Here is an 11838-nt window from a genome sequence, read left to right on the forward strand (position 1 = left end):
AGATAGATTCTGATAGATCTATCGAACGCTAATACATAACCATATGATCATCTAAGTGATTTACATAGTGGGCATAATTTTATTCAAATATTAATATCTCCTTAATTAAATCGTGCGTATAACTTATTAAAAATCCTCAACTGAGTCATGAGTGATAGCAGCTTAACTATACTTTATTCGAAACAATGTATTTAAAATTTGATCAATCTGGATGTTCCACTGTGAAGCTTATACGATCAAGATCACTAAGAAATGCATTAATAAACAAGCAATAAAAGTTTAAATCAAATGATTTCGGGGTATATTTTCAATTCACTACAAAAATTTGTCTGGTGATTTTCACGCAGCCGAAGCAAAAAATGAAGAAATAAACACCGACTCCAATTACAAATATACTAACAAGAAATATCTCTAGAAAGCATCCAAAGCAGCTCCTATGGCAAATTGCTCACCATCAAGACATGTATTCTGACTGCAATCAGCATGGCAGCACTCACATCTTTCATCCCATTTGTTCTTTCTCTTCCTTTCTATCAAATCTACTCCACAACCAAAAGGTGTTTCAATCTTCATAGCTATACGAAGAGAAGGTGGTTTCAGGTCTGTTTTCTTGGATTTCATCATCACCCATCTCTCAATTTGCATATTTGGCGACTCAAAAACATTTCTCCAGGACAATTCAGTTCTTCCAACTAGTTGCGACCCTCTAAACATGGCAGCTGTATTACTCCTCCAACGAAGCTCCAAGACAATTGTTCCGTGAATGATCATCTCCATTGATTGATTTGTCCCGATGCAGTCCAAGGAGAATGATTCGTCCATAGAAAATTCTTTGTTTGGAGATACTTCTTGGCTATCTAAACGAACCCTTTTGTTGTTTCCAGCTGAAAGATAACATCTAACAAACAAGTAACCACTGGAGTTGGTAACTTGGATGTTTTTAGCATTCATAATCATCAATTCACAGTGAAGTGCTTTTAGTGCATCCATTTGTGTATGTTTGGAATGTGTTTATGTTCTTTGGTGTCTAAGAATGATGTTGTGGCCTGTCCATATATATAGTTGCGGTAACCCAAAATCTATTATAATAGTCACAAAATCAACCGACCCCAACTAGCACTTGTGATTGAATATGTAGTGCAAATTAAATATGGTTTGAGGATCTCGAAATCTTTAATTACTATTATGTTTATCTGATAAATCCTGCAAAATAATAAACATACTAGATCACCAGAGATCTTGTATTCAAATATTGCCATCACCTAGAAGAATTATCTCCACCCATCTAGAGAAAAACCAAAACCAAATACCAAAATCGAAAACTCCAACCACGGACAGTTTTGAATTTTATTTTTAAAAGAACCACAATTTTCGTTGCACTTCAGAAAACGAAGAAAAAAAAAACCACTCTATAGGTTTTAATATGTTAGATATCTACTAAATCTAGACGGTTAGGATTTAGAGTTTATATTCACTTTTATTTTTAGTTTTACAGTGAAACCGAAAAGTTGTTGACTTGAAGTACTTGTTTAATATTTAGTTACAGTGCCATACTTGGTTCATGACTCATGTCTAAAGTGGGTTTTCTTAAATAGTTCTTTATTCAAAAGAGACTAATGAATGGGTGTAATAAATGGTACCCACTAGTTTGTAGCTCCATAATAACATTTGAAACAACTCCTACCCGCTATTTATTAATTAAGACGATGATCACGCCCCCATTTCTTTGGATTCGCATAGATTTTCCAAGCTAAGAACCCAAAGTTACTAAAAGGCTTCTGGTTAGGATATCAGGTGGTATCCTTCTTATTTTGAGGTCGAGGGTTCAAGTTCTGTCGTGACCATAAATAAAATTAGATATTAGTTTAAGAGTAGATTATATATTTATATTTTCTGTAAAATGGAACCAATTTTAAATTATTTCTGTATCGTTAACTAGTATGGGACATCTAGTCGGCCACATCAAAAAAGTGGTAATAGTTTTCATGAAACATAAGCATACACATAGTTTTGACAAAATAGATTAATATTGTCATTAGAAGTTCACATCAGAAAAATGACCCGAGCAATGGTCATTGTTCGGGCTACTTTTCTGATGTGGCCGACTAGATGTGTCATTAGAACTTCACTTTTCTTCTGGGCCACTTTTCTGATGTGCCACGTTAATATTTTCCAACATGAATTTGCAACTATTTCGTTTGTGGGATGTTCCATGAAAATGCAACAATTCCTTTTTTATTAGAAATTTCGAGTGTAAACTAGTTATGTATTGTCATTAGAAGTTCACAAAATTTCCTCATTTTGCCATTATAGTAAAAACATAAGCATACACATAGTTAATTTATAGTAAAAACTAGCAGAAGTTAGTAACAATCAATCTTCGATGAAAGTGTACAGTCAAGTCTTGCCCTTCCCTCAAATAACGTGAAAAACATTTAAATTAAACAATATAAGCACACGGCTTATTGATTTCTCCAGTATACCCCATATTCCACCATACATACAATGTATACAAGCAAAGGATCTGAGCTCTACCCTATCTACCAACATAACATATATATATATATATATATATATATATATATATATATATATATATATATATATATATATATATATATATATATATATATATTAACCATGGGCACCCTACACTAGACCCTCCCATGACTCTCATCGGCCCCCATCCACAATACACCCACCATCTCTCAGCCGTCCCATAACCATATCAAGTCTATTACTAGTATTGGTGGTCACCTCACTAATGCATAATCTTACGTAGTTAATAAATAAGATAAACAGTGGAACAAATGATCCTACTCGAGAGCAATAAATCAAACATGAACCATGCAATAAGGCCTAGACTATAGTTCTCAAGCTATCAAATTTAAATTATGTTCCATCAATACGACATTCAATATATATATATATATATATATATATATATATATATATATATATATATATATATATATTAACCATGGGCAACCTACACTAGACCCTCCCGTGACTCTCAGCCATCGGCCCCCATCTACAATACACCCACCATCTCTCAGCCGTCCCATGACCATATCAAGTCTATTACTAGTATTGGCGGTCACCTCACTAATGCATAATCATACGTAGTTAATAAATAAGATAAACAGTTGAAAAATGATCCTACTCGAGAGCAATAAATCAAACACGAACCATTCAATAAGGCCTAGACTATAGTTCTCAAGCTATCAAATTTAAATTATGTTCCATCAATACGGCATTCATTTAGCGATCAAGAAAAACAACCAAAACTGAACCAATCATGACACATAACAATACCATACTCAATCACATACATACCAAGACTCCATATTCTACGAGCGTACTAGTATCCTTATAGCATCTATAACCTATTAACCAAAGGATTTACAATGTCACATGCAATATAATGAGAAAACTCATGTGGCGCTAGCTGATCTACCACAAGCCTCGATTGCGAGTCAACCACCGAATCTGATACCACGATTACCTAATAACAGTCAAGGACTGATCCTTAATCAAAAAACCATATCTTTCAAGTTTAACCAAAAGTAAAAGTTGTCAAAAGTCTGTGGTTAAAGTAAAGATCGTACATGTAAACGTATCGCAGGCAGTCCTTAATCGCGTCGCGACCACGACAAAATAGTCATAGATCAAACTCAATCTTTGTGTCATGAACTATCCATGGTCGTCTTGGTTTTTTCAGGTAGATTTCCTTTCTTTCATTAAACACTTAATCCCTTAAGCTCAAGGCTCGAACTTTGCAGAATACTTTAAAATATTAACTTAATGGATAAACTTTCCAACTTTATCCATTTGCATGACTCTAACAACTTCACACAAAACCCTAGACCTAAAGAGGCCAAAAATTTAAAAAAAAAAAAAAAATCCTTGGATGACTCAAACTCCACCTAAATATAATTATAAGGACCAAAATATACTCATCAACCAAGATTTACTAACAAAAAATCATAAAGTTAGGAGCTTGATAATTTATCAACGTTTTGAAGATAAAGAAATGTTGGAAATCCGCCTTTCTATGTCCTCGTAGGCACTTCACCTACAGTCTTTTATGGGCTTTCCAAGACCCTATTCCAAAACACTCGACCTACCACTCTGCTCCCATTAATGTATCCACCAAGATAAGGCTACCCCACTCCTAACATGACAGTGTTATTGAATCCTAAAAGAGAACTCCTTAAGAACAGAAACCCATGGGTCCGACCTTCAATTTTGACGATTACCTCCTTCAAGCATAACATAAGCTACTTCCTCCAACAAGGATCACTACATATCCATTCAGAATTGAGAACCCAAGTCAACACTTCCAAAATACCTCCCAAGTAATCATATTCCTAACACCTAACTAAAAAGGATTTTAGAGCCTACTTATCTTACCGATGGATAAAACTATACCACTCATCAAGCATACTATCAACGGCCTCGTGATTCTAAAACCATTCACAATGGTACAAGCTCTCACTGACTTGATCATACCTAGATGTTCACGGCCTCACGCTGTAGCACCTGGTTCCTGGTACGTAAAAAGATTTATCTAAGTAATTGTCATTTTAGCCTTGGACTCGGTGAGTTGTAGGTCTGACTCGCCGAGTAGGGATGCGGTCCAGGGGCACGTTTAAGTTGGTGACTCGGCAAGTCCATATCCTGAACTCGGCGAGTCATCGCTGTTTGATGAAACCCTAATTCCAAGGGTTTGCCCCCAATTTACGCTAGCTTGTGCGACCCAAGATCGCCCCCATTCTCCCTCAGAGCCCTATATCTCGTCCAACCTTTGTTTCCTTGTGAGTTTGAAGCATTTGGTGTGTCCTCTTGAAGTTTTGGAGTGGGAAGAAGAGTAGATCAAGAAGAAGAAGAGGAGTTCAAGCATCTTTGAGCTATCTTAGTGTGTTCCCTAAGGTATAACTTGTTTTCCCCCTTGTTTTCATGCTTATCGTCCCTTATAGCTCCATTAATGTCCTTCTTGAACCATTTCCAAGCTTAGGTAGGTTTGAGGGTTCGTAATAAGCTGATTAACCTTTAGATCTAGGCATGGTTGACCTCCAGGAGCTCAGATCTACTATCTTTTTGGAACCATATTACATGAAAGCCCTAGATCTACCCTTTTTGGTGCATTTTGGACCCTAAAACTCTCATGGTTGCCTATTTACACGTAAAGTTGGAAACTTTACGTATAAATCAAGCCCCAGGATCACGGATCTATGTATGACATGAGCTGGATTCGAACAGAATCGACCATATAGTAATTGCATGGTAACGACTCGGCGAGTCGTTCATCGGACTCGACGAGTCGAGACGCGAGACCCCGAGTTTTCCCCCTTTTCGTTATGGCGAGTAGTGTAGTGAGTCCGGGGTGGACTTGGTTAGTTGGAAGCCGAACTCATCCATGAAGGAACTCGGTGAGTCAATGCCCTAACTCCGCGAGTTTAAGACAATCTTCTTAGATCAAGAGCAGACTCGACGAGTTTCTCATACAACTTGGCGAATCACAACGTAGAGTGTTCTTCGGATGAAGGAGAACTTGGCGAGTTGTTCATAAAACTCGGCGAGTAGGATGCAGGACTATTAAGACTTGGGTATAGAGAAAGGGACTCGGCGAGTCGGCAAGCCAACTGAAACGACCCAAAAATAAAACCCAAAAATTTCTTTAAAAACATTACTAGAATCATATTTAGAAAAACTGTATCATAAGTCATAACATAAATTCTCGATTATTAATTCAAAACATAATATCATTATCAGACTCAAACATTCCCAGGCTATCTGACTATGGTGTGTGCACTGCAATCTTCCCGAGCTCCTTTTTTGAAAACTGAGTACCTAAAACCGAAACTGAAAACCGTAAGCACGAAGCTTAGTGAGCTCCCCCAATCTAACACATACCATGCAATAACATATAAAGCACATACTGGGCCTTGCCCACTGCAACGGACCGATGTCCGGACTAACTGGGGCCTTGCCCCCTACATCAGACCGAAGTCCGGAAACTGACTGGGACCTTGTCCCCTGCATCGGACTGAAGTCCGAACTAACTGGGGCCTTGCCCCCTGCATCGGACCGAAGTCCGGAAACTGACTGGGACCTTGTCCGTTGCATCGGACCGAAGTCCGGACTAACTGGGGCCTTGCCCCCTGCATCGGACCGAAGTCCGGAAACTGCCTGGGACCTTGTCCCCTGCATCGGACCGAAGTCCGGACTAACTGGGGCCTTGCCCCCTACATCGGACCGAAGTCCGGAAACTGATTGGGACCTTGTCCCCTGCATCGGACCGAAGTCCGGACTAACTGACTGAACATAGCATAGCATAACATATCAACTAGCATGAACACATATACTGCATACTACATCGGGCCGTAGCCCGGAACACATAACACATAACACATAACACATAAATCCTGTCTGAGCCACGAAGGCATCAAACATACTAACTACTGCATCGGATCGAAGTCCGGAAACTACTGCTAACTGAACGGGCCAGCATTGTGGCCTTAGACCCGTCCCTACTGGAAGGAAACTCACCTGATGCTGCTGAACTGCTGCTGCTAATCCTTTTGACTGCTACCTGACCTCTGACTTCGACTGCTGCTCCACTAGCTCCTCGAGCTACCAATATCAATATAACACTTAGTCCAACTGACCTCCAAAGGTCACTAGGTCAATTCTGGTCAACGTCAAAAGCCTGGTCAAAGTCAAACTTCCAGGTCAACCCTACTCGCCGAGTCTACCTATTGACTCGCCGAGTTCATATGCTCTGGGTCTTTCTTATTCGCGACTCGATTCGCCGAGTCAGTCCAAGACTCACCGAGTCAACTAGTTCCAAGTCCTGTCCTGTCCAACTTGCTGAATCACCACCCGACTCACTGATTCGAGCCCCAACTCGAAGGGTTTAGGGTTTCGCGATCTGACTCGCTGAGTCCAAGAACAGACTCGTCGAGTCCTAGACAATCTTCAACCAACTCGTCGAGTTGCTCATCCAACTCGCCGAGTCCATGCCTAACTTCATCCGACTCGACGAGTTGTTCATCCTACTCGTCGAGTTCCTCCTCATCTTCAAGCTACTCGCCGAGTCCACCTGAAGGACTCGCCGAGTCTATCCAGTCCTCAATCCATGCAGTGGCTTTTCGAGCCAAACAGAGTTTCCAACTCATAGATCCATACTTCTAGGGACTATCCCCCATGTAAAGTGGCAAACTTTACGTGTAGATTAAGAGATCTAGGCTCAAAACACCCTAAACTAGGGTTTATGGCAAACATACTTCTTCAACATACCAAGGGCTGATACTTTAGGGGATTCAAGACCAAAACAACCATGGATCTGAGGTAGAAACCTCAGATCTGAACCTCCAACTCGGATTGGTTACATATCATACCAACAATGACCAAAACTCACATATAAGAATAGATCTAGGTGCAAAAGGGAGTCCAAGCAACAGCTTATTACCTCCAACTGGTCTGAAATGTCTTCTCAATCTCGGATCTACAGTCCCTTCTTGCACCTCCAAGGCTTTTCTTCCTTCTCCAAGCTTTAGTGCACTCTACAAGGCAAGATCCAGCTCAAAAACGGATATGGCAGCTAGGGTTTGGTGTTCTGGGGTAGAGAGGCAGTAAAGGAACCCTAGGAAAGAGAATAAGACGCTTAAATAGGCTCCAAATCCCGGATTTAGGGTTTTTCCTCGCTCAGACCCAACTCGTCGAGTCTCCTTGGGCGACTCGCCAACTCGGTCGCTTACACCACAACCCGGATCCCCCTCGGACTCGCCGAGTCCCTCCATGGACTCGCCGGGTCTTCCTTAAACTTGAGGTTTTTCTTTCTTTTCTTGGCTTTCCAAACTTTAGGGTGTTACAACTCTACCCCACTTAAACTAAACTTCGTCCTCGAAGTTTGCTATGACCAACTGCCTGCAAACTGCCTCCAACTCTTTGTCTGGGAAATCTAACACCCTTTTTGTCCTTCACTCCAGCCATTCACAATGCCGATCACTACCGTTGGTACATACTGAATCCTTTTATTTTCCATAATTTCCTCAACGTTACTTCCTCCGACTGAAAATCTTGTTGCCTCTCATCTGCCTACTGGATGCACTGAGACTACCCTTGTTCAACTATTCTGCCAATATCTGAGTTACCGAACTCCCACCGGTCACTACACTCCATCGCAATCTCCTAGCCGCTCCCAGCGACTCCGGAAGATACCTCGACTGTCTATAACTGTTCTATCCATTCTGCCATCCATACTGAATCGATGCTGCTGGAACCAGCTTGCTTATCTCTCCCTGATTACTCAACTCCTACTAACTAGAACCTTTCATCCTGAAGAAAAGCTACCTGCCTAGCTATCCTTACATATCACTTATACTCGGCCGAAGGCTCAACTGATCCTGCTGAGAGAGACTTGCCATTTCCAAATCAACCAACTATACCGCCAGCACTTGCATTACAACGCAAATACTAATATTGATCATGCCTGAAACTCTAAACTGCCTGAGACACTAAACTGACTGAAACACTGAATTCCGACTCAAACGCGGAATTAAGGACTCCTCACTTAGTCGCTTCCACGACTTCTGAACGAAATCTTTCTCTGGAACTAGTTTCCACTAGTTATCCTGTCGCTGTGGCTCTAATAACCTTCCGATCCAACCGATTGAGTCCATACATCACATCCTGACATCATCCATTCCATGGCTAACAACATGATGGTTCCCAGACTGACGGTAGCCCTTAACATACCCGAACCCCAACGGTCCACTGCTACTCTGATCTCATAACTGATGTGACGATCTATAGCCAAAATTTGCTGACTTAGCCATAACTGAACCATTTGGGAAATCCGAATCTAACCCGTGGATTCCCATATTCCCACTGCTGCACCCCAACGGGTGGGAATTACTAAGTTCCCGCGTTCAACAACGCGCTCATGTTGCTACCAATCTGATAAAAGCCACGGCTACACCCACGGACTCACAACTCTCAAATACTATCTGGCTGCTAATGAACGCTACGGCTACCCCCCGCAGACTTACAACACTACTACTACTACTGACTACTAGTGAATGCTACGGCTACCCCCGCAGACTTACAACACTCTACTACTATCTGACTGCTAGTGAATGCTACGGCTACCCCCGCAGACTTACAACACTCTACTATTATCTGACTGCTAGTGAATGCTACGGCTACCCCCGCAGACTTACAACACTACTACTACTATCCCGGGGACATCCTGACTATCCATAGTCCTGCTCGTGAATCCTCATCCTGATTTCTCAAAACCAGCTCTCAGTCTTTGAATTACTGCATCATCCTCGACATCCTATATCCTTGAATGCTCAGCGCTTCGTTGAGGAACTCTTCGGCTTGGTTCTCGAAACAACCGTCTACTAATCCAGATATAAGAAGCTATTGTTGGGAAGTTTCCAAATTCCCAACTCCTGAATCCACATAATCCTGCATGCTGGCTCTGCCACTAGCTACTAATACGAAGACATATCCTACTAACCGTTTCTCCGGATCCTCATTCCGACTCACTTGAGCCTTTACAGGTGGTCCTCAAATCCTGGATTCCCAACCAGCTTCTAACCCTCTCCATTACATGAACTAACTGCTGGGAAAAGTTCTCGAACTCCTAATTCTGAACTTCTCAATCCATCCATCACTGTGCTACTACCACTTCTTCTCAAAGGTCGGGCACTCATTCTGGGTCTACGTGACTCTTATCCATGTATACCCGGAGGGTTCTCCCCCACTTCGATCCTGCTTACCCCTTGCTGCTTCACATTCAAAAGAGATCCTAACCTTTACTACCATTCCAAAACATCTACTGGGGAACCCAAGCCTGCCAGGTAGTAATTTAACCAATCCATCCCAAACACTAACCACTCCGAACTAGCGAAACAAACCAAATCTCTCCCAACCATGCTACAGTTACTGCATCCTCCGAAACCTTCTCCATAAGAGCACATCCCCTAACTACCAACCAATTATCCGAGGTATGCAAATGGCATATAATATAATCACAAGCAAGCTACTCCATAACACAACACTTATACCACAATTGATGCAGAACCATAACAATATAATCATAACATAAGCTGACAGAAAAAAAAACAAAGTTACATACCTCCATTACTCAATGCTACTCGAATCACTGCTGAAATCTACCGGAGAAACTCGGCTCCGAGCAGTAGGCACCCTTGCCCGGCCTCGACAACCACTGACGGTACTTGAAGTCCCAAGGGCAGGAGCTGGCGCCTGCCCTGCTGAATACAAACTCGGACAGTGGGCCTTCTTGTGGCCCCTCTGACTGCAATGGAAAAATATCCGATCAAGTCCCTGGGCGATGGTAATAATGCAATCCCTGCTAAAATGGCCAATCTGGCCGCACTTGAAACATCCGGCATCGCCACCACTCCTACGCCTGCACACACCCATGTGCGTCCTTCCGCACTTCCCGCGTCGACTCCGGCTCTGGTAGTTCCTCGTCCTCAATTCCAAACCCTTGGGCCTCTTACCCGAACCTGTGGCTACCTGAGTCTCATCCATTTTCCTCTTCCTTTCCGACCCCCTGCCCGGCTCTCGCTCCTGCATTACCCCAACGGCAACGCCTGCTGACTGAACAGCAACTGTCTGATCCTGGACCCTCGCTATCAATCTATCAGTGGTCCTCACAACCGTGTCGGGCAGATCCTCACGAATGGCTCGTGAAACTTCCTCAACTATCCAATCATGCAAAGGTCTCTCTTGGAGACAGAATACCCCACTCACCCCTGCCCCCCGATGGCAGGAACTAGAAATGGGATCTCCCTCCCTGATGGATCCCTAAACTCCATAAGATTCGGGACCTAGACGAGCCTCAATCTGTCCTGAAACCATCCCGGCCTTAAAGGCCTCAAGATGACTGTCCATGAGCTCCACAATGGCCTCTCTAACTGAACCGAAGATCACTGGAGTCTGATCAATGATGTTGCGCATAATCTCTGCGGAAATGAAATCCCTCATCTAATCATCAAGCTGCCCGGCTCTAAAGCCCGAGCCAGACCCCTCCCCTGCACCAGAACTGCCAACTAATATCTCGCGCAACGTCACCATGCTGAAAATATAACAATTCCTGATCAATTTACACACTACCGCTGAGGGATCTTTCACACACTCTACTAGTTCCTTGGTTTTGCCTCGGCCCCTCTTGAATCGAGTACGGATCCTCTGCTTTCAGTAGTATGGGCCCCTACTACCTTCCACATCTACTCGTACATTCCTCAAGAGTTACCTCAACTCCACCAAGTCCTCTTTACTCTTCTACTGATCTCTGCTACTCTCATCCTAGGCTTGCCCTAGGGAACCTCTGACTCTACCCAAACAGTCCTCAGCTGCTGAAGGCCTCCTTGTAATGCCAATTAGCCACCACCTGAATACCATCACATGTAATGAGGCTCGGATAATCCTTCGAGTAAAAGTCTCATCCCTACAACGGTTGGACTCAGACGAGAGCTGCGTAGTAGGGCCAAATCCAGCACTCTGAGATTATCCAACCCTGATCACATGTGATGTGACGTATTCACCTAATGGCTAACTCCCATCACTCAGAGTCCCACAAAGCACAAAGCAAGCAGCATTCGGATAAAGGAAACATACTCAGGCAAAACAATTCTCATAACAAGAAACTGCACTAGCATACAATGCTAAGCTCATGCTATCAAGCATAACCTACACAGGCTATCCTACTACTATCTACTCAATACTAGCATGCAATTCTTATCAAGCTGAAACACATAAAACAGGCACATAAGGCATCATCCTAGATCCTTA

The 11838-nt window shown here is 42.5% G+C and overlaps 1 protein-coding gene across 1 annotated transcript; it reads right to left on the reverse strand.

The window, feature by feature from the left end:
- Positions 1-411: 411 nt before the first annotated feature.
- LOC145045469 (uncharacterized) lies at positions 412-990 on the reverse strand. Its single transcript, XM_078993791.1, has one exon. The coding sequence runs from the start codon at positions 988-990 to the stop codon at positions 412-414; it is 579 nt and encodes a 192-aa protein (XP_078849917.1).
- Between the last annotated feature and the right edge of the window lie 10848 nt (positions 991-11838).

Source organism: Lactuca saligna, chromosome 5 (genome assembly GCF_052625555.1).
Source record: "Lactuca saligna cultivar CGN05327 chromosome 5, ASM5262555v1, whole genome shotgun sequence".
NCBI classification, from domain to species: Eukaryota; Viridiplantae; Streptophyta; class Magnoliopsida; order Asterales; family Asteraceae; genus Lactuca; species Lactuca saligna.

Bases quoted from the DNA above. Each gene is read 5' to 3' on its own strand.
- LOC145045469 (XM_078993791.1), bottom strand. From the start codon at position 990: ATGGATGCACTAAAAGCACTTCACTGTGAATTGATGATTATGAATGCT.